The sequence below is a fragment of the Elephantulus edwardii genome, unplaced genomic scaffold (genome assembly GCF_000299155.1).
Source record: "Elephantulus edwardii isolate Elephantulus edwardi_28Jun2011 unplaced genomic scaffold, EleEdw1.0 scaffold00038, whole genome shotgun sequence".
Taxonomy (NCBI): domain Eukaryota; kingdom Metazoa; phylum Chordata; class Mammalia; order Macroscelidea; family Macroscelididae; genus Elephantulus; species Elephantulus edwardii.
In genome coordinates this window covers 7,691,192-7,713,589 of record NW_006399788.1, presented here as the reverse complement: position 1 = coordinate 7,713,589, position 22,398 = coordinate 7,691,192, and the positions used below count along the sequence as shown (strand labels likewise).

The 22,398-nt window shown below is 44.4% G+C and overlaps 1 protein-coding gene across 1 annotated transcript in view; it reads right to left on the bottom strand.

The window, feature by feature from the left end:
* Nucleotides 1-22,398, bottom strand: part of R3HCC1 (R3H domain and coiled-coil containing 1) — a 31,706-nt gene that overhangs the window by 603 nt on the left and 8,705 nt on the right. The window contains exons 2-8 of the mRNA XM_006884907.1: nucleotides 7,254-7,523; nucleotides 6,689-6,882; nucleotides 5,990-6,127; nucleotides 4,460-5,054; nucleotides 3,155-3,327; nucleotides 2,523-2,593; nucleotides 1,077-1,172 (exon numbers count right to left, since the gene is read on the bottom strand). Of these exons, the coding sequence (XP_006884969.1) occupies nucleotides 1,077-1,172; nucleotides 2,523-2,593; nucleotides 3,155-3,327; nucleotides 4,460-5,054; nucleotides 5,990-6,127; nucleotides 6,689-6,882; nucleotides 7,254-7,523 (1,537 nt within the window). The remainder of the gene's footprint in view (nucleotides 1-1,076; nucleotides 1,173-2,522; nucleotides 2,594-3,154; nucleotides 3,328-4,459; nucleotides 5,055-5,989; nucleotides 6,128-6,688; nucleotides 6,883-7,253; nucleotides 7,524-22,398) is intronic.

Here is a 22,398-nt window from a genome sequence, read left to right as displayed (position 1 = left end):
GGGCTGTGGGGCCAGGTACTAGGAGAGGGGCAGCTCGGGGCTGTGGGGCCAGGTACTAGGAGAGGGGCAGCTCGGGGCTGTGGGGCCAGGTACTATCAGAGGGGCAGCTCGGGGCTGTGGGGCCAGGTACTATCAGAGGGGCAGCTCAGGGTTGTGGGGCCAGGTACTAGGAGAGGGGACCCTTAGGGCTGTGAAGTCTGACCCATCCCCTCAACTCTATGTTCTGCAAAATGGAAGCTGGAAGGGGGGTTAACCCTGTCCACCTCCCTGCTTTCTAGGGTCCTCTGGGAGGAAACTCAAATCAGGATGGGTCACCTGGAACCCTCAGAGTCAGAGACAGGTTAGAGGTTACTGCCAAGAAGCCTGGGACAAAGGTCCTATAACCATGCACAGAAGCATGGGTACCCTTAAGTAGCCACAGGAAACTGGCCTCTGTAAACATCCTTCACATCCTTTGGAAGGAGACAAAAAGGAAAAGATCCATACTTATTTGGTACCTTCAGTGTGTCATCCCAGGCAGGTGTCCCTGTTATATATCCAGGGTTAGAACTAGGGTTCTAATTAGGGTTGTGGGTTAGAACTGGTTGACAAGTTGGAACTGACTCACATGGCTGACCGCCATCAGCTATGATGAACAGCCATCAGGGTTTCTGAGGGTATCTATCACATGGGAGGAGAGTGCCCATCTTTCTCCCTCAGAGTCACTGATGGACTCGCACCCCAAGTGCAACTCCTTACAGTCTAGCTTATCTGCTTCTATCACAAATAAAGAAACCAATCAAATTAACTGTTTAAGCTTATTGTAAATAAGGGACAGAGCCAGGATCACACCCAGAGCTGACCCCAGAGCCCAAGTTCCTTTCATTCTACTGGCCACGGTCCATAGAAGAAAGGCCAAGCTTCTCCTTGAACAGATAGGCCCTCAGTTCCAGCACCCCCAAGGACGTGGGGCTACAACGCAGGGGGTCCCCAGTAACTGAGACATAGGGAAGGCAGAATGATCAGGAGAAAACCTACCCTGGCCAAGCCCAAGCACACTCACACCCTCCTTAGCCAGAAGCCACCAGCTTCCTTACTTGGTCTCTGCAAGGCTTTGAGTTTTGCCTGTTTGCTTCCCTGAGTGAGGGGCCGGATCTTGAGCTTGGCGAAGTCCTTGGACAGGGCTTCTGCAGCTATGGAAAGAAAGCAAATCTGGAGAAAGACTCTTCTGCATAAAGGCCCCCAGGACCTGGAAGCACAGATGCCACTCAAACATACAACCATGCAGTCAGGGACATGAATGATTGATGCCTCTCAGGGTTCTGATATTCAAGCTGGGCCAGTGACAACTTCTAACACTCCTCTTTTTCCCCAGAAACTCCAGGCCCTCAGGTGGATGGATACCTGTGCTCTCAAATGGGAACATATGTACACAGCCGTCCATCCCACATCCCACTTGTGCTGGTCAGGGGCCACAACAGTGAGACGACGCTTCTAACACCACGAGTAGCTGGCTCCTTGCCTTCTGAAGCCCTGGGCTTTAACATCTATCACAGATGACCCCAATCAAGATCTTCCTGGAGGGCAGGCACTCACTGCCTGAGTTGTACAGGGTGACCACATGCAGCACTCAGACTACTGACAGACCCCAGGAGGCCAGAGTTGCCAGTAGTCTTAGGCCCAAACACCCAACGCTTATAGATGAGGAAGCTGAAGACAGCCAAGGCCCATCTTCTGCACACTCAACTTCCCCCTTCACTAGGCAGCCTCTGACCCCTTCTTCCTCCCTTTCTTCACGCAAGCTTCCTCTGGGGTATAAATTCCCACCCTGATTTGCTTCCACAGCTCCTCAAATACTGCCTCCCACTTCTCTGAGGCTTTTGGCCTCCTGAGAACTGGACCCACACCAGCCACGGCTGCCCCTGGCTCGGCTGCTCACAAGTGTGAGGGGAGGCAGCTACTTACACCTGCAGTGAGCAGCAGTGGCAGGGATGGCAAAGCCGGGCAAATCCAGGAAAGGAGCTGAGGAGGGGGCAGGACACCAGCGTACAGCCAGGAGGCCTGGGAGCTTTCCTGGCTTGGACACCAAAAGCAACTATAATCTTGAAGAGCCACTGACATTCTGGAAATCTCGGTCTCAAATGGGGTCATCTGACCTACGTCTGGAAATTGTTATGAGAGCTGAATGAAAATGTATAAACCTGAACCACAGCAGCAGTAGTGAATGGGCTGATCTATAAAATCAGCCTCTTCATATGGTTTCATTTACTCTGTGGAAGTAACCAAGGCATGGCCCATGATGAGTCCTCGGTAAACTTTACCTAAATCTGACCGTGTAAACTGAAGGCATTAACATGAATGTGAAAGGCTACGGTTTACTCCCGTTAGCTTCCAGGGCTACATCCAGAACCTTATGGAACATGAGACCTTCTAGTCAAGTTAGCCTGCACAGAGATGCACTATCCCCACCTAGGGAAATAAAGCCATCCTGGGTGACAACAGGCACTCGCCGTTTAACAGTGGACAGAGGAAGGGCACCTCACCTGAGGTCAGGCAGGGAAAGATGCCGAGAGCATGTGTGTCATCCACCCACTGGATCTTAAAGCCCTTCTCTCTATGTAAGGAGCAAAGAAAGAGGGGTTATGAAAATGCATGGCCAAACCTTTCTCTCTTAACATCTCCCTCCTTCAATTCTCAAATAGGAATTTGAAGCAATAGAGAAGGGAAGTCTTGCCAGTTCCCATCACCACATTGTCTCAGTCTTAATGAGCTGCTCAAGCTGAATTTTCTTCCCATAAAGAATGCAATGACAGTTCTCAGGACTTGTCCTTAAGGACAGACTGTCTGGATGAAGGACAAGGGTAGGCAAGTGCTCTGCCCATCACCCCTGTGAGACTGATGGGGGCTTCCCCTAGGTCTAGGTAGGCAGGTGGGCAAGCAGGAGGGTAGGGTCTTAGGAATGTCTACAACCAAAAAATTCCCTTTCCTCTTCCCTGGGTCATGGCCAGGAGGCCCGGGAGTTGAAACCCAGGATAAGCAAATCAACCTGCTGTTTGCCTTTCTGGATCACTAAGTACAAGCAAGTGTCCCCAGCTACAAAGGGATTTTCTAGCTCCTCTCCAAAGACAAGCACCCAGCCTCTGCTGCCCTCTGCCAAAGCACTGCCAGCACTCACTGGAACTCGGAGAACGTCGTCAGCAGGTCCTCTGTCTTAAGCGCTGGTTCAAAGTCATAGATCTCCACTACGTGGCCAAAATCCTTCTCTCCAGGCAGCTCCTCTATGAAGGAGGATGTGTCCATGTAGATTCTCTCGACCTCGATTTCCTTCTCGGTCAGGTTGTCTATTATCTGGGTCAGATCAGATCCTTTAGCAAAAAATGCACTGACACATGGGGGCTCTGAACTGGTGCCAAAACCACAGACAGTCCTGCGGGCTCCTGAGCTGGCAGGGGGGAGAGTCAAATGTATTTCTATCGGAGCGTGACCTGGGAGGGATCGGATAATGGTGGCAGATTGGGCTGGGAGATTAAGAATTGTGAGAGAACTTACTGGACAGAGTTCTAGAGAGCGACAGGAGCTTACATACATTTTGTCATGTAATTATCCAAACTATATCCCATGCCCATGCATCCATCTCACAGATGGGAGAAGTGATGGCTTAGGAGGTAAGTCATTCCTCGAAGGTACAGAGCCAGAGCTGGGCAAGTCCTAGATCTTTCCTACCCTTATTAACAATATGACATTAAAGCAAGTCTTTTTAATCTCATTCCTCATCCATAAAGTGGCAATGCAAGGTGGCTTCCCTCCCGAACTAACAGCAAAGCCAATCTCAGGACACAGTACCAAGGAGATTAGGTTTCTAAGATAAAGATCCAGGTAACAAAGTCATCCCCACGACCAACAACTACAGTGGTAGCCCTCAACCTACCTACACATTCAAATTATGATGAAACATACTCAGGATGACTTCAGTTTTTATTTGTCTCCCCTCTAATCCATCTCATAAGGGACCTCTGGTGGCCTAGTCATAAGGAGTTGCACTGCCACGCCCAAAGCAGACAGTTCAAGTCTACCAACTGCTCTGTGAGAGAAAGACAGGCAATTGCCTCTCATGCAATTTACTGACTGAAAAAACCTGCTGGAGGGTCTGCTCTGAGTCGGTTCCTACTCAGCACCACCTAACAGTGTTATCACCTCATCACTGTCTGTTCAAATTGCTCCTAAATCATTAAGTTCCTAATTTGGAACTCAGACTCACAAATCTATGCCTCCTGAGTCCACATCCTTAGCTTCTTTACCCTAGACTGTATAAGTCCTGATTCCTCCTGGCTAAATCCCCATTCTCCTCTCCTCATATATCCTAAGGGGCTCGCATTATCCAAAGATCAGCCCTGCCCAACCCAGCACATCCAGACCAAGACCGCTCTGTTCCTTTCCACAGACACACCCACCTCCCTTCTGGATTTAAAAGCCTCATCACCTCTTGCAGCAGCTCACTGTAATCATCCTCCGAGCAGCTGCCATGGCCCTCCTCCTTCACCTCTTCTTCCTCTACCTCTGCTGCCACGCTCTTCTCTGGCTGACTCTCCTCCTCTACTCCCAGTTTTGGCTGCAGGTTGGACCCAGGCTGTCTGGCCACATCCAACCCATCTCTATCTCCTGAATGACAATCAGGCTTTGGGTTTTCAGTGCCAATTGAACCCAGTGGTGGCTCATTCTCACAACTCTGGCCCAGGTCCTTTAGGTCCTCTGTTGCCTGGGCCATCAACAGAGGGAGTCCCTGATCAGTGTTGAGGTCCCCAGCACCAACATCTCCAGGCTCCTCTAAGACATCAACTGCAGCATCTCCTTTAAGCTCTGGCACAGGGGTTGGTGTTCCTTCTTCCTGTCTTCTCAGCATCCGGGGTACATACAAAGCCTGGTCCGGCTTCCGTCCACGGTGCCACCGGCCAGCCCGTGCCCCTCGGGGACCAGTGGCCACTCCTTGGTTTGAGTTGGGCCGAGGACCACGGTACTTGCCAGGGTGGGTGCCAGGAGGGTGACAGGCGCCAGTGAGGCCATCTGAACTTGGTAGTCTGGAGGAGGAAAAAGAGGAGAAAATTAGAGCATTGTTTAGGCCCAAAGGAAAATGGCTAACTAAAGCTACATCTCACTCCAGCATGTAGTTTTCAAGTCTACATTAGGCCAAATCTAAAGCCAAAACTATTCTCAAAATCCCTAAAAAAGACATCATAGTGGAGGATGAATGCCATCTCTCACTATGCCCAAAGAAGCCAGTTCTCCTTCTCCATCTCCCCTAGTTATAAACAGAATTGTTGCTGTTGTGTGCTGTCAAGTCAGAACTGACTCATAGCTGATCCTCCTGTGGGTTTTCAGAGGCAGCAAATCACACAAAAGAAGACCACCCATCCTCCTCCCACAGAGCAGCTGATGACTCTGCACTGCATGCCTTTGGATTGCGGCACAACTTCTTACTACTAGGGCACCAGTGCTCCCTACAAATGAAGTTAAAGAGAGTAAAATCTTTGACTAAGGACCAAATCAGGTAAACACTATGTTCTTGGGAAAACATGTACCTATGAACACCAGACTCAGTCATTATGACGAGATGCTCCTCCTGTTACAGGATGCACTTGGAAAACGTGATGCTCGAAGGAGTGCAAATAGATCTGCTGCTTCCATTCCTTGGTCTCAGGCTCCCTCTGAGCACATGCTCCCTCAGAGGTGCTGGACAGACTCCCTCTGGCTACATAAATTTCCTCAACTCTCTTCCCTGCCCAAGGTCTACAGTTGAATGCAAGTCAGCAAATGCCACAAGCAATGCATGTCTACTCTATTGCTGAAGCAAAAGCCACAACTGTGCCTGGGAATAGAGGAGGCTAGGGGTCCCAGCCCTGAGTGCCTAAAAGCTTGTCCCTCTTAAGGCAGCTGACTAGTTGACCCCAAACCACTCATAAAGGCTGGCTGAGGGCCCTCCAAGGTGGTAAGGGAAGGTACATAGGATACACACCTGATCTCCAAGTGACAGATGACTGTCCTCCTCCTCCAACCCTCCCCAACAGAGAAGCTGCTCAAGAGATCAAAATTCTCTGCTGTTCTATGGATCAGGTATCGGAGGCGACTGGAGAGCGGAGGGAAAAGAAGTACCCTGGGAAGGGACCAAAAGGAGTCTGAGCAGAGAAGGCAGGCTCAGCGGCTGGGGCCTGAGACCCATCAGATCCATCCCCAGTTTAAAGTGACTTAACAGTCATCCTTTGCAGGTTCCAGACCAACTCCAAAGGCTGCGAGCAAGTTACCAGTGCCCATGCCCGAACTGGGTCCCTTCAACCTCCAGGAGGCTGGGCGCCAGCATCTGTCCCTTATCACGAAAATAAGGAGCAAGTGTTTTATTCATGAGAAAACAGAGGCTCAGGAAAAGGAAATAACTCGACCGTAGTTATAAAAATAGTAAAGCCTACGTTCTTGGTTTTTTTTTTTTTTAGGTTCTTGTTTTGAGTGGAGGTAGGTTTGATTCCAAAACCTGCCCTGTGATTTTTATTTTCTTTTTCTGTCTCCTATTCAAAACATTGCCAAGGAAGATGGAACTCAGACCGAAGGCAAAGGTCCGAGCCGGCAAGCCCAGGACCCTGGCGGCTGCGGGGAGCCCTGCCCTTCCTTGTAGCAGCAACGCAGGCAGCCGCAGCCGCTCCAGGGCCCGCACACCCCTTACTTTGACAGCTGCTTCTGCAGCAGGAAGCGGTCCAGCTCCTCCTGAACGCGGTGGACGAAGTCATTCTCGGCTGCGGAGAGGAAGACACCGTCCAAGCAGAGAAGGGCCAGGGTGACCGGTGGGAGAGTCTGCGGGGAGATGCGGGGCGGGCCCAGGATCAGCGCCCCGATCCCCGGCCCACCCACGACCTGGCCCTGTCGGCACTGAAAGGCGTCTGGACACCCACTAGTCCGAAGTCGGTTCTTTCACGAGTTATGAAAGGGGCTCAGAGAGGAAGGGGCGCGCCCAAGAACCTCATCAGAAGATGGAAAGGGGGAACTCCTGACCCTACATCTGTGCTCTCTCCACTCCTTCACCAAGAGATGGCCTCCTCTTCCCGGACCCTCGGCTCTCGAGATACCAGTGCGGTATCGTGTGGGAAGTGAGGCCGAGCTCCCGCACCCCCCACATCCTCCTACCCCACCCCTGCCGCACGGCTGCGGGGACCCGCGGCCCCATCAGAAGGCGGGGAGGGCCCGTCCAAGCGTGGGGCTAATGCTGGGTCCCCCGAGGGGCGGCCTCAGACCTGCTCCGGCCGGGCCGGGCGCCTGGGAGAGAAGACGTGACCCGAGGGAGAACTGAGGCTCAGTCGCACCACCCTCTCCCAGTTAGAAGAGGGGCCTGGGCGCCCGTGGAGTCGGACCCGAGTGGGGCAGCGCGACCCACCAGGCCGGCCGCCGGCACGATCGCTCACCACCGCCTTCCGCACCGCCGCACCGCCGCACCGCCGCTCTAGGAGCCCCCGCAGGCTGCCTTTCCCGACGCTCTCGGCGGAGACGCAGCGCCACCGCGCGGCCTGGGGGAGGCATCGCAGGGACAGCTCAGAAACCGAAGAGGGACTGTGCTCTCTTACTGTTCTCTCTCCCCCACCGCCAACTCAGCTGTCCCTCCAGTGAGTGGGTTTTCCTAGGCTGTAAATTGCACAGGAGAAGACTATCTTCATCTTTTTTTCCCCTCAGGGCTTCAGGTGGATTCGAACTGCCAGAGAGCTGTTTGGTTAGCAGTGCAACTCCCTACAGATCACACAACCAGTTGTGCTGTCAAGTAGGAACCACCTCACAGCTATGGATTGTCAAAGGAGAGTGTCCATCTAAATTCCTCGGAACAGGTAGTGAATTCAAACCAACTGCCTTTGGGTTGGCAGCACAACTCCCTACTGACCAGAGTCCCCCTTTATTGGGTGCCAGCACCTGCCGTTTATTCTCACAACAACATAACTATTAATTTAAAATGGTAAACTGCTAATAACAGAAAATAACTTGCCCAAAGATACAAAGATAGTAAAATCTATATTCTTGCTTTGCGAGGAGGTGGATTTTCATGTAAAAACAACTAAATTGAGCAAATAAGCTAGGTAGTTGGTGTGTCAGATTTTCCAGTCGGCTGGCCCTGTCATTAGGATAATAACAGACTAATAAAGAAGAAGGAAGTTTTTAAGCATCGTTCTTTCTCCCCATTAATGGATCTTGAAGAGACACCAAAGGATCATTAACAAGACCCTCCAGCCTTGTGAATAAATAAGCTGGGTGGCCATCAGCATAGAGACTTTCAGGATATAAATTAATTTCCCTATTCCATACAAAAATAACTTCAGTACCTACCTTATACAAGACTTGAAATTCTTACCATCAGACAGCCCTTGGGAAAGGCTATTATAATCTAGGAGATCAAGGTTGAAGTCATTTGTTCCCTGAAAAGTGTCAAACTCTAAGTCCCTAATTATCCTGAATTCAGAATCCCAAATCAAAGCAGGACTCTGAGCTAATAGCACTGAGGACTTGTGTTTGGGTACAAAATAGAACATTCCAAATTAACCCCACAGCAGAATATAAGCAGAGATGAGGAGAGAGAGTTCAAGAGAAGTGAAGAACAAAACTTAGTATTTTGTTGTCAGTCTGCTTTGCAAACTTTCACCCAAATCAAATAAAAAATGTTTTTGAAGAGAGAGAAGAATTTTCCTCACAGGACTTCTAAAAATGATTATAGTAGTCGATGTTAGGTGCTGTTGAGTCACCATATTTACAAACTCTATTTTCCATGGCTCCCATTAAAACAATAAAAAAGAACCTAGAATAAAGGCCATAGATTAATGGTGATTAATTTTATGAAACACAAGGTATGGGCGTGATCATATGAAATAAGGTGAATGAATGTGTCAAAAACAGTGCCCTTGAGTGAAACACAACACATAAGAATTTTGTATGCAAACCAATATAAAATAAAATTTTTAAAAAAGAATGAGATAAAAAGCCCTAATAGCACAATGTTCGAGTACTCATCTGTTAACAAAAGGTTTCAAGCCACTTTTCTCAGCAGGAGGGAAAGGTCTGGCAAAAAGTTCCCAAAAAGATTGCTGCTGTTATTGTGTGCTGTTGAGTCATGACAGGCTCAGTGCACACCCTACAGTAGGTTTTCAGAAACAATCAGTTTCATGGGAAGATACTGCTTATCTTTCTCTCTCCAAGCATTTGGTGGATTTGAACCAACTAATTTGGGTTAGCAGAGCAACTCCTTATCACCAGACCACCAGATCCTTTGGAGCTGGTCTACCATTCTATAGGTTCCTATGAGTCTAAGGGACTAGAAGGCACATAACTAAACAAAATAAAAGCAAAACCATATGATTCAAATTTTAGCCAGATATTAGAAAGGCCAATCATATATTACAATAACAGCAGGGAAGTTTCAAGGCAGGTCCTTCACAGAGCAATCAACCATACAAGATTAAAGGGCCAGAATTTATCCAGGGATACAGCTTAGGAGCCAGAAAGAGACAGCATAGAAGGACAAATGGGAATAGGAAACACAAGGAGACAGTGGAATCATGTTCTTAGTAGGATTGCAAACAATGCCAAAGGAAAATGTTTCTGTATTCTTGTAGGTAAAATAAATTTTTACTCAGATTACAATAATAATTAAGAAAAAAAGAATCATGTATTTCTGAAAGAGTAATAAAAATAATTTAAACTTTAAAAAAAAGTCCCAGAAAATATAAAGCAAATTAAATCAACACAGTATATTTTCCAACTACACTGGAATCAAACTAGAGATCAATACTAGAAAGATAACAGAAAAATATACCCAAACATTTAAAAACTGTGTTTGGGGAAGGAAATGAAGTCAAGGGTGCAGGGGGGTGGTGCTACTATTTCTTCCAATTACAAATGAATCTACAATTATTTAAAAGAAACGTAATTTAAGAAAATAATGTCAAAAATAGTAAATTTACAAACACAGTTAAAATGTTTAACAACAATAAACACGAGGGGGGAAATAAGACCAAATATTTATGAGACATTTTTTCTGTCATCTTAAACTTATTAAAGTTGTTACTTTATATGAAATATATACAGGGAATCCTGGGGACACGGCCCATGGGGAGTTAAACTTCTAATTAAAAGGTCATGCCTCTCTTTGGTGGTTCAAATCCACCAGGACTTCTGCAGGAGAAGATGAGTAATCTTCTTCTGTGATATTTACAGTCTCAGGAAACTGACTGGGAGAGTCAGCTATACATCAGTTCTGACTCTATAACAATGAGCTGAGTTGATATTGTTGCTGTGATTATTATGTGCCATCTCGTAGCGACCGTATGCACATTAGCTCGGAACCCTACTCTATTGTGAACCAATTTGACTATCTCTGACATACCTGCCATCTCATCCCAGGATACCTATGCTGTCCCTCCACCCTTCCAAATATGATGTCCTTCTCCAAGGACTGGTCCCTCAAGGCAACATGCCTAAAGTATGTCAGACAGAGCTCCAAAATCCTTGCCTCCAAGGAGCAGCTTTGGTTTCTCCCTCTCCAGGACAACCAGGAGAGTTGATGTGGAACCAAGCAATTGAAATTGTTAACAATCTCAATCTCTTTCTTCTCTATGATGTTGTTGTCAATTGGCCCAGTGATAAGAATCTTTGTTTTCTTGATGTTGAGTTTCAATGCTTATTAGAGTCTTCAGCAGCAAACACCTCAGGTCCTCCTCAGTCTCAGCAAGCAAAGTTGTGTCATCTGCATAATACAGGTTGTTGATGACTCTTCCTCAAAATCTGGTGCCACATTCTTCCCCATAAAGTCTAGCCTTTCTGAATGATCTGTTCCGCATATACAATGAAAAAGTGTGGCGATAGGATGCATCTCTGGAGTATACTTTTCCTGAATTTGAACCATGCAGTGTTTCCCTGCTCTGTTCTGCCTCCAGGTTCAAGGATAGGGTTCACATGAGCACAATCAAGTGTTCTGGGATTCCCATTCTTCTCAGGGTTAGCCGCAATTTGTTGTGATCCACATAGTCGAATGCCTTGGATAGTCAATGAAACACAGGCCTAACAATAAAATAAAATTTGGAACAATTGAATCATTTCTGACTCAGAGCTATCCCTTTATTTTGTTTCTGAGGCTTTAAGCAGTAAAATGAGGCAACTGTCCATCTTTCTCCTGCAGAGATGATGGTAGATTTGAACTGAGAGAAACACACAACTCCCTGCATTCTACAGTCCCAAAGCTCAGCTAAAATATGTAATAATAGCAAATGTAAGGGGGAAATGGGAATGAATATTCCCTTAAATATTCTATAATCTTAAATTTATCAAAGTTGTTTTCTTTGATATAAAATACAACATTGTGGTTGTTGTTATGTGCCACTGAGTTGCTTGTGACTCATGGTGACCCTGTGTACAATAGCCCTGAAATCTGCTCTATCTTGTGCCAATCTTATTGTCTCTTGATATCTACCATCATTACCCCAGTCACTGAATCAATTAATCTCATTGAGGGTCTTCCTCTCTTTCTCTGTCCCTCCACCCTTCCAAGCATGATGTCCCTCTCCAAGGACTGGTCCCTTCCTGCAACATGTCCAAAGTATGTCAGATGAGGCTTCAGAATCCTTGCCTCCAAGTAATAGCCTGTCTTCACCCTCTCCAGGACAAATCTGTTTGTTCTCCTAGCAGTTCATGGTATATTCAATATTCTTCTGTAGCATCATAGTTCAAAGGCATCAATTCTCTTTCTATCAACCCTAGTCATTGTCCAGCTTTCTAACGCATAGCAAGTAATTCCAAAAGCTATGGCCTGGATCAGGTGCACCTTAGTCTCCAGACTGATGTCATTGCTCTTCAGTACTCTGGACAGGTCCCTGACAGAAAACTTTTCCAATGAAATTCGTCTTTTAATTTCCTGGCTGCTGGTACCAAGAGTGTTGATTGTGAAGCCAAGGAAACTGAAGTTGTTCTCAATATCTTCACCATCTATTATGATGCAGCCTCTTGCCATTAGGCCACCAGAGCTCGCCAGACAATCTTTGTTTTCTTGATGTTGAGCTTCAAACCATATTGAAGGCTGCAGTCCTTGACCTTCTACAGCAAGCACTTCAGGTCCTCCTCAGGTGCAGCAAACAGGGTTTTGTCATTTGTATGACTCAGATTGTTGTTGAAACTTCCTCCATTCATGAAGGCACATTCCTCCTCATAGAGGTCAGCCTCCAGAATGGTCTGTTCTGCACAGGTATGGAAATAGGACACATCCCTGGGGTACACCCTTCCCAGTTTTGAACTAGGCAGTGTTTCCTTGCTCTGTTTTAAGGAATTCTTCCTGATCTAAGTATAGGTTTCACATAAGCACTATCAAATGTTCCGGGATTCCCATTTTTCTCAGAGTTAACCATAGTTGTGGTCCACACAGTCAAACGCCTTTGCATAGTCAATGAAACACAGACATTCCTCTGGTACTCCCTGCTTTCAGCCAAGATCCATCTGACATGAGCTATAATATCCCTAGTGCCACGGCCTCTTCTAAACCCAGCCTGCACTTCAGGCAGTTCTCTGTCCAGTCGTCTTTGGACAATTTTCAGCAGAATCTTGCTTGCATGGGATATTGTTCGATAATTTCTGCACTCTATTGAGTCACCTTTATTTAGAATGGAAACAAATAACTCTTTCCAGTCAGTTGGCTCGATGGTCACCCTCCAGATTTTTTTTTTTATAACTTGGTGAGCACATGCAGGGAAGCCTCTGATTGCTGAAACATGTCATTTGGTATGCCATCAATTCCTGGGGCCTTGTTTTTTGCCAATTCTTTTATAGCAGCTTGAACTTCCTTCATCACTTCAGGCTATTACTCATACATTTCATGAAATTCTTCTGTGTCAGCCAATTCCTTTTGGTACAGTGACTTTATATTTTCCTTCCATCTTCTTTTAATGCTTTCTGGATCATTTAATATTCTACCCAAAACATCTTTAAGTATTGCAACTCGAGGCTTGAATTTGAAATTCCTTTAGCTTAAGAAATGCTGAGCTAGTTCAGCCCTTTTTATTTCCTGACTTCAGCTCTTTGCACATTTCATTATAATACTTGCTTTGTCTTCCCATGCTGCCCTTTGAAATCTTCTGTCAATTCCTTAATTTCTTGATTTCTTCTCTTTGCTCTGTCTTCTTGGTGCTCTACTGCAATATTCAGATAAAATATATTAGATATAACAAAATCATAGTTGTAAATGGACAATAAATAAAGGTTTAATGGGAAGTACGATTGTTGATTTTTATAAACTAATATTGGTGATCAGAGTGTGGAAATTATCTAACAATATCATTAATATCATATAAAAGCAAGATTCTGCTGAAGATTATCCAAAAAAGACTGGAACAGCGCATCAACTGAGAACTGCCAGAAGTACAGGCTAGGATGGACCTTGGCTGAAAGCAGAGAGTACCAGAGGAATGTCTATCTGTGTTTCACTGACTACACAAAGGTGTTTGACTCTGTGAACCGCAACTAACTATGGCTAACTCTGAGAAGAATGGGAATCCCAGAATACTTATCATGTTTATGCAAAACCTATACTTGGACTAGGAGGCAGTCGTCAGAACAAGAGAACACTGCATGGTTCAAAATTGGGAAGGGTGGATGCCAGGGATATGTCCTATCTCCATACTTTTTCAATCTATATGCAGAACAGATTATCCAGGAAGCTGGGCTCTCTGAGGAGAAATGTGGCATCAGGATTGGAAGAAGACTCATCAACAATCTGCGTTATGCAGATGACACAATCCTGCTTGCTGAAACTGAGGTGGGCCTGAAGCTCTTGCTTCAGAAGGTCGTGGACTGCAGCCTTCAATATAGATTGAAGCTCAATATCAAGAAAACAAAGATTCTCATCACTGGGCAAAACAGGCAGCATCATGATGGATGGTTGAGACTGAGATTGTTAACAGCATTAGTTTGTTTGGCTCCACAAGCAACACTTGTGGCACTAGCACCCAGGAAACTAAAAGACAAATTGCATTGGGGAAAGTCTATTGTCAGAGACCTCTCCAAAGTACTGAAGAACAATGATGTCAGTCTGAAGACTAAGGTGCACCTGATCCAGACCATGGTCTGTGAATCACTTGCTATGCGTCAAAAAGCTGGACAATGACTAGGGTTGACAGAAAGAGAATTGATGCCTTTGAGCTGTGGTGCTGCAGAAGAATATTGAATAAACCATGGACAGCTAAGAGAACAACCAGGTTCATCCTGGAGAGGGTAAAACCAGGCTTCTGCTTGGAGGCAAGTATTCTGAAGCTTTGTCTGACATACTTTGGACATGTTGCAAGGCAGGATCAGGCCTTGGAGAGGGACGTCGTGTTTGGGAGGGTAGAGGGACAGCACAGGAGAGGAAGACCCTCTATAAGAGATGGATTGATTCAGTGACTAAAGTTACAGGGGTAAGTGTATCAGAGACAATAAGATTGGCACAGGATAGAGCAGGGTTTACAGCTGTTATATATAGAGTGGCTATGAGTCACAGGTGACGCAACGGCACATAACAGTAACAAATAACCATGAGATGTTGCTTGTGATTAAAAAGCCTCTCAAGCACATAAAAAAATGCACATTGGTATAGAATCTAAAGCAATCCATAGAAATTATAATAATAATAATAAGGGCTGAACTGATGAGCTAACATTTGGATAATTAGTATACCTGAAGAAGAAAACAGAACTACAGGGAGAAATAATAAATAAAAATATATAAGACCATTTCCTTGAAACAAAATTAAAAAAAGGATACTGATAAAGATCATAATAAATTCCTTTCTCTGGAGATTAAAAAAAAAGAGAGGCTAGAAGATTTGCATAGTACCTTATACGCTAGGGAAAAGAATGCAATAATATTTGTAGGTTGTAAAGGGAAGTTTGTATAACCTGTGATGGCAACAGAAAGAAATTCTCAAATCTGAAATGATTCTGAGAGTCTTATTTTAAAGAAATTCTGCTGAAGGAAATGGAACTATTGGAACCTGTCCAAAGTGGAAATGCCAGGAGACTGGCAAGCATTTTTGTTCAGGGACAGCCTGTCACCTGGCCTGCACAGCCTGACTCGCAAGATTTTAGAAAATCCACAGATAACGGTAATAGTTTTCCCTACTGACCTACTCAGGGAGTCCGAGTGGCCTAGTGTGTAGGTACTTGTACTGCTAACCCAAAATTTGAGCTACTCTGGATGGTTCAGATCCACCATGGGATCCTCTGAACAATTTACTGCCTTGTAAGCCCAAGAGAATCAGCTGAGTCAGTTCCAACTCCACAGCAATAAAATGACATTTTGGAGAAGAACCTATTCAATCAATTCCAGAAGAGATGATCCAGACCGGCCGCCTCGATGGCCACCAAGTTAATCATCTTAATTGTTGTTGTTGTTTTTTAATGCCGTCAAGTCGTAGACGACTCATAGCGACCCTATGAACAAACAGCCTGAGCACTGCTCGTACATAGAGTTTCCGGAGACAAGCCATTTCGGAAGTGGATGCCGCTCCTGCTTCCAGGCTTGATTTAGTCGGGAAGCTCCAGCCAACACTGTCCACCATGGGTGCCCATTACCACTATTGGCACATCACTGTCACAGGCTTCAGCATCACAGCAACCACGAGTTACCTCTGTACAGCAACGCACAGACCAGTGCTATACCACCTAGAAGAATGTTTGACAGGAAGGGCCCTTTGGGCTTAAGGCCGCCTCCTGGTTCAAACCCTAGGCCCAGGCTGGGTAGCCTCACTCCAGGGACCGAGCAAACCTGCACGTCAAACACATTCCCAGAAAAGCAGTCCACTCCAAAAGCTTGCCATGATTCCTGCACTCCCACCACCATGCTCCTGCCTTCTGGCAAGCAGAGCTTCCCACAAGCCTGGGAGGAGCCAGCCAAACCAGGAACAACATGGCCACTTCTTTCCCAGCTGCCTTGGGCTTAAGGCTGCCTCCTGGTTCAAACCCTAGGCCCAGGCTGGCTAGCCTCACTCCAGGGGCAGAGCAAACCTGCACGTCAAACACATTCCCGGAAAAGCAGTCCACTCCAAAAGCTTGCCACGATTCCTGTACTCCCACCACCACGCTCTTGCCTTCTGGCAAGGAGAGCTTAATTAAGAAAAGTAAATTTGCTCTTCCCAGACCCCTTTTCTTTCACTTCCACATTTCTTTAATACTGTTTCATTTGCTTTTCTTCTTCTACTGGTTTTTTTGTTGTTGTTGGGGTTTTGGGGGGTTGGGTTTTTTCCTTTTTTTACTGATAAGACTCTAATAACTTCTTCCCTAGGGTATTTTCAAGTTGGTTAGTTATCCAGCTGTTTCTTAATTATGCATTAACATGCATCATCCTTTCTGGAAATCCACTACAAAGTGCACACAACCAAGAAGTGACACCAAAGTAAATGTCTCAAAAGGAACATTTTATCTAAACATTCAATTGACTGAAGTAGTCACAACAACAAACTGGGATACAAATATACTAAAAGGAAAGCTGCACAGTTTAAAACAAAGCATTTTTAAAAATATCTGTAGATTAGGGCAAGAGTCTTAGAACATATTCTAAAGGTGCACAGGAAGAAAGACGGGTGAAAGAGTAGCAGGCAGAGTCAATAAATACTATCTTTCCCAAATAACAGACAGCAGTTGAGGAGGATGGTTAATAAACACCACCTAGCAAAATAAGCCAGCAAAACCAAATCCACTGCAATCAAGTAGATTCTGACTTCTAGTGATCCGTCATCGGATTTCTGAAGCTGTAAATCTTTGCAGAAGGAAATCATCCATCCTTCTCCCACAGAGCAGCTGGTGGTTTTGAACCTCTGACCTTTTGGATAACAGCCCAGCATATTACTCACTATGCTGCCAGGACTTTTTTTATAGTAAAATACACAGAAACAAAAGTTAAAAATAAAAAAAGCACCAAAAAAGTGGTGATAGAGTTCAGCACGAAACATAACTGTGACAGTAAAACTGGAAAGATTACCTCTATTATAAACATCAAAAACATTTGCCTTTTTGTATTAAAATTCAAAGCATAATTATATGTTCTTTTTGAAACTCACAGCTAGATCAAAGCCACTGTAAAGCCTGAAAGTAAGATAATTGGTAATTATTTTGCTTAACTTTACAGAAATTCATTAAAAAGTCTCAATTAAGTAGTCAAAACACCACATAGACTTTAATTGGGAAGTACTTGAAGCATTTTCTGTTCCTTTATATGCAAGTGAAAGTTGCACAACAAATACAGAAAACTGAAGAAGAATTGGTGCCTTTTAATTGTAATGCTGGTGAAGAGTATGGGATATAACAACATTCAATATAATAACTGCCAAAAGAACAAAGAAATCTGTCTTGGAAGATCTGCAGAGTGCCTTTCCGAGGCAAGGATGGAGAGATTTCACCTCCCATACTTTGTGATCAGAAGGATGCAGTTCTTGAGGAGAAAAGCATTGTGCTTAGAAAAGTAGAGAGCCAGTGAAGGAGAGGAAGATTTTGAACCACAAGAATTGATTGACATAGGAGGTGCCACAATGGGCTTCAGCACAAGAGAGATTGTGAGGACTACACAGGGTTGGGCAAGATTCCAACTGTTTGGACATAGAGTCACTATGACCAGGAAGTGGACTCAACAATGTCTACCAGCCCAACTAAAAAGTATTAATTACATCAAATTCAGGACAAGAATAGCTGTGAACATTCATTTGATTTAACATTTTCCTGTAGGTATTGACAGAAGCAAATAAACGGGGAGGGGGGGAACCAACAAAAAGAGGGAAAGAAGAGTCCATATCCCTATTGTCTGCAGATTGTTTGGGTTGGTTTTTTTTTTTTTTCAACCTAAATATTCAAGAAAATTGACTACTTTTAGAAGCAAGAGTTCTTTCCAGAAATGAAGAACAGGAGAAGTGGGAGTGATCAGAGAAAAGACAGGAGTTTAGCAAAGGCTATTGAGAAAGGGCTGAACCAACAAAGGAAAGGGGGAAAGTAGGAGAATTAGTGGCCTGAGGGAAATCCATCCCCAGGACTCCTCTACCTGGGAAGCCACTTGTGCTTTTGTTGTCCCTCAGTCACCTGGAAACCCAGCTACGAGGTTCCATCTGCCCTTCTTAAAGGGCCAGAGTAATCAGAGGCCAGCCAGGGTGAGAAGGACGTCACAGTGAACTGACTGCAGGACTTAAGTTTGTCCTCTTTCAGCTTCTAAGCTCCTGCAAGAGACTCCTCGTGGGGACACAACTTTGCAAATGTTTAGATACCTTTTCTCAAACCCAGATTTCTTTTCCCGAGTCCAAAGGCCACCTCATCACACTCCAGTAAATGAGGAGGGGAAGTAGAAAAAAATTAATATAAAGACATATATAGCATAAAAAGGGAGCTCTGGGGACCTAGTGGTAAGAAGCTGTGTTCCAATCCCAAAGGCATGTGGCTCAGAGGGAGCGAAAATGATGGGCAACATGAAAATCCATTGGAGGTTCCGGTATGGGTCGGTTCTTAGCTTCCTACTCCATGCCACAAAACAACAATAGCATAGAAAGTGGCTAATATTTAAAAAAAAAACAAACCAAAAAAAACAAAACAACACAAAAACCCCATAATATGAAATCCATTTCATCTTAAAAAAAAAAAAAACAGCGGAAAAAAAATATCAGAAGATGACATACTAACTTGTCAGTCATCCCAGGATAGTGTTATTATGGGTTATTGTCTTCTTTAGATCTCTGTCTTTATCAATAAATTTTATAGGATATTGTTATGTCAATCAACAGCAATATACTATAAAAAGTGTGCCTCCTCAAAATATGCCCTTAGGGTATATTACGCCTGCAAATTACACCAGTAATTTACAAAAACTAATTTATTTTAATAATGTCGTATCAATGCAGGTTCATATTAAGCCATTGACTTTTTTTAAAAAGTTCTTTTAAAAAAATTTAATTTTGTTGTTTAGAATATAAATCAGTGACATTGACTTCATTCTTCCAGTTGTACAATCACATAACTTCCTTTTAAAATTATGCCTCTTTTATTAATTAATATTAGCTCCTGCCCGACATTTTCTATGTAATATTTGGAGCATCTTTTGCCAATCCGATCCCATCTAGAATGAAACATACAAAGGGCTGGAGCTAGAAAATAAAAAAAGGAAAAAGTTGCTTGGCATTTCTTAAACTGAAAGAACTAAAAAACAAATCAAGCCTCAAGTTGCAACACTAAATTATGCTATGGGCAAACTCTCGCATGATGCAAGAAGTATCCAAAGACTAAGGAAGGAATACAACAGTCACTGTAACAAAAAGAAGAGGCTAACATAAAACCATTTCAGGAAGTAACATATGATCAAGAACCAATGGTAATGAAGAAAGAAGTTTATGTTGCACTGAAAGCAACAGCAAAAAAATAAGGCCCTAGGTGTTGATGGAATACCAGTCGATGTGTTTCAACAAACAGATGCAGCCCTGGATGTGCTCACCAGCCTGTGCGAAGAAATCTGGAAGACCTGACCAACTGATTGGAAAAGACCCATATCTGTTCCCATCCCATAAAAAGGTGTTGCAACAGAATATGGAATTTACTTAACAACATCATTTATATCACACATGGGTAAAATCTTACTGAAGGTTATTCAAAAATTGTTAGAGTGATAAGGAGTTTTGCCAATGTAAAAGCATGCAGTTCAAATCCACCAGTTGTTCCAAGGAAGAAAGAGGGGAAATCTCCTCCTGTATGATTTATTGCCTCTGAAAATCCACTACATGGTCAGCTATGAATCAGTTCAACAGCAACAACAATACAGAAAACTGTATGAAATTAAAGTTGGATTTAGAAGAATCTATAGCATCAGGGATATCACTGCTGATGTCAGATGGATCTTGGCTGAAAGCAGAGAATACCAGAAAGGTGTCTATTTGTGTTTTATTGACTATGTAAAAGCATTTGTGGAATATAACAAATTATGGATAACACTGAAAAGAATGAAAGACCCAGAACATTTAATTGTGCTCATGTGAAACCCATACATTGACCAAGAAGCTGTTGTCTGAACAGAGAAGATAATATTGCATTGTTTAAAAGTAAGAAAAGAGTGCATCGGAGCTGTATGCTGAGTAAATTATTCTAGAAACTTGACTATATGAAAAAGAATGTGGCGCCAGGATTGGAGGAAGACTCATCAACAACCTGTGTGATACAAACGAGACAACCTTGCCTGCTGAAAGTGAAGATCTGAAACAATTGCCGAAGATCCAGGACTGCAACCTTCAATATGGATTACATTACAGCAGTAAAAACAACAAAAAATCCTCACCACCACAACATATGGAGAAAAGAATGAAGTTGTCATTGATTTCATCTTACTTAGATCTATAATCAACATCTTTTATACCAGCAGTCAAGAAATCAAAAGACATGGGGGGAAATGCAAGACATCTCCAATGTGCTAAAGACCAAAGATGTCCATTTCAAGACTATAGTCCACCTGATCCAAGACATCAATGGTCTTTTCTATTACTTCTATGCATCTGAAAGTTGAATAATGACTAGGATGACAGAAGAATCGATGACTTTGAGTTGCAGTGTTGTCTCCAACACCACATTCTATGGAGTGCCGAAAGAACAAATAAATATATCTTGGAGAAGTACCGCCAGAGTGCTCCTTAGAGGCAAGGATAGTAAAACTTGGTCTCATGTACTTTAGGCATGTTCAGGGGCCAAGTCCTTGGAAAAAGACATCAAGCTTGTAAAGTGATCTCAGTGACAAAAAGGAAGACCCTCAACAAGATAGAATGACAACCTGTTTCCGTGGGCTTGAGTACGTCAAGGATGAAGAGGATGTCACGGACTAGAGCAAGGTTCACACCCATATTCATACAGTGACTATTAGTCATAGTCCACTAAATGGCACCAGCAACAAGATAGTTCACTAGGGATTCTAATTCACAGTGAGCCTATGAGACAAAGTAGACTGTTCCATATGTTTTCCAGGGCTGTAACCATTACAGAAGCAGACTGCCTTATTGTTCTCCTACAGGTAACTGGTAGGTTTGAACCACCAACCTTTTGGTTAGCATTCAAGTGCTTACTATGGCTTCTGCCCAACGGCACACAGCTCATAAATGGGAGAAACAGCACTTTAAACTTGGCAGTCTCTGGCTCCAAAGGCCTCCTTTAAACCACTCTGGAGAGAAAAGGAGAACAAAGGGTTACCAGCTGCCCCTTGAGATGGCTCAGCAGCAGGCACCATGGAACTCTGTCAGATCTCTGCTAACAGCTCTGTGGATTTCAAAGGGCCTTCCCCAACTTGTTCCCTACCCTTTATCAAAGTCTGGGAACAAGGCCAGGTTGTAAAGCTTGGAGTGAGGGCACCAGATCTTGTCCATAGATCAGTCTTCAGTCTACCTGCAGAGTCTCTTCCTCTCTGAGCTAAACAAAAGGTGGCTCTTTTAGCTGCCGCCCAAAGAGGAAAAGGAGAAAGGGCCTGCATAGTCCAAAGAAAAAGATGTCTTAGTTTTACCCAGTAAGGAAGGCTAAGCGGTGAGAGAAGTGGGTCCCCGCCAGCCTGGGAAGAAGTAAAGGACCTAGAGCAAGGGACAGAGCTTCGAGGTGGCCGCCACTACAGACCACAAAGAACGTGACTAGGGGTCCAGGGTCCGGGACAGAAGGGAGAGGACGGTTGGGAAATAAAGCCGCACTGGGGAGCTGGGGAGTGAGCTGCGGAGGGGAGTTATCTGGTACCCTCAGGGCAGAGACCCCTAAAGGAAGCTGGTACTAATCAGCCAGAGCACCTGCCTCCAGCCTCTCTGAACGCTCGCCCCTCCTCCAACCCTGATGATCTTTAGATCCTGACCCCGGGGCCCCTGGGAACCCTTCTTTAGGGGAAAAAAAAAATCCCCAATACATGTTTCCTTCACCGATGCAGGAAAACCAGGCGAAATGTTCCCTTGCTACTTTATTTCATTGTTTTTTTAAAGGCAGACTAAGAATTTGGGGGAGTCTGGTGACAAAGATCATGCAGTTTTTCCAAAACATTAGAATAAGCAGTAAAGACGCTTCCATGTAGGTCTTCACATTAGTTCTAGGTTTCTAACCTCTACTAAAACAGTTGAGATTTGACCCTTTTCTTTAAAGGGCTCTCCCTGTAAGCTTGTGATAAACAATAAAAATTGACTTCTGGTTTCTGGAATTTTCTTTACCAGACCAGTCTGTATAGATAGTCAAAAGGAGTTACTCATGTGGAACTTGCCTAAAGGCTTCAATTAAGAAAAAACAAGATTTGTATATGAGCTTCATTCACACACACATCATTTAAGATCAGAATCCCAGCCAAACCAGGTCCAACTGTGATGTTGTTGTTGTTGTTATGTGCCCTTGAGTCGCTTGTGACTCATAGCGACCCTAT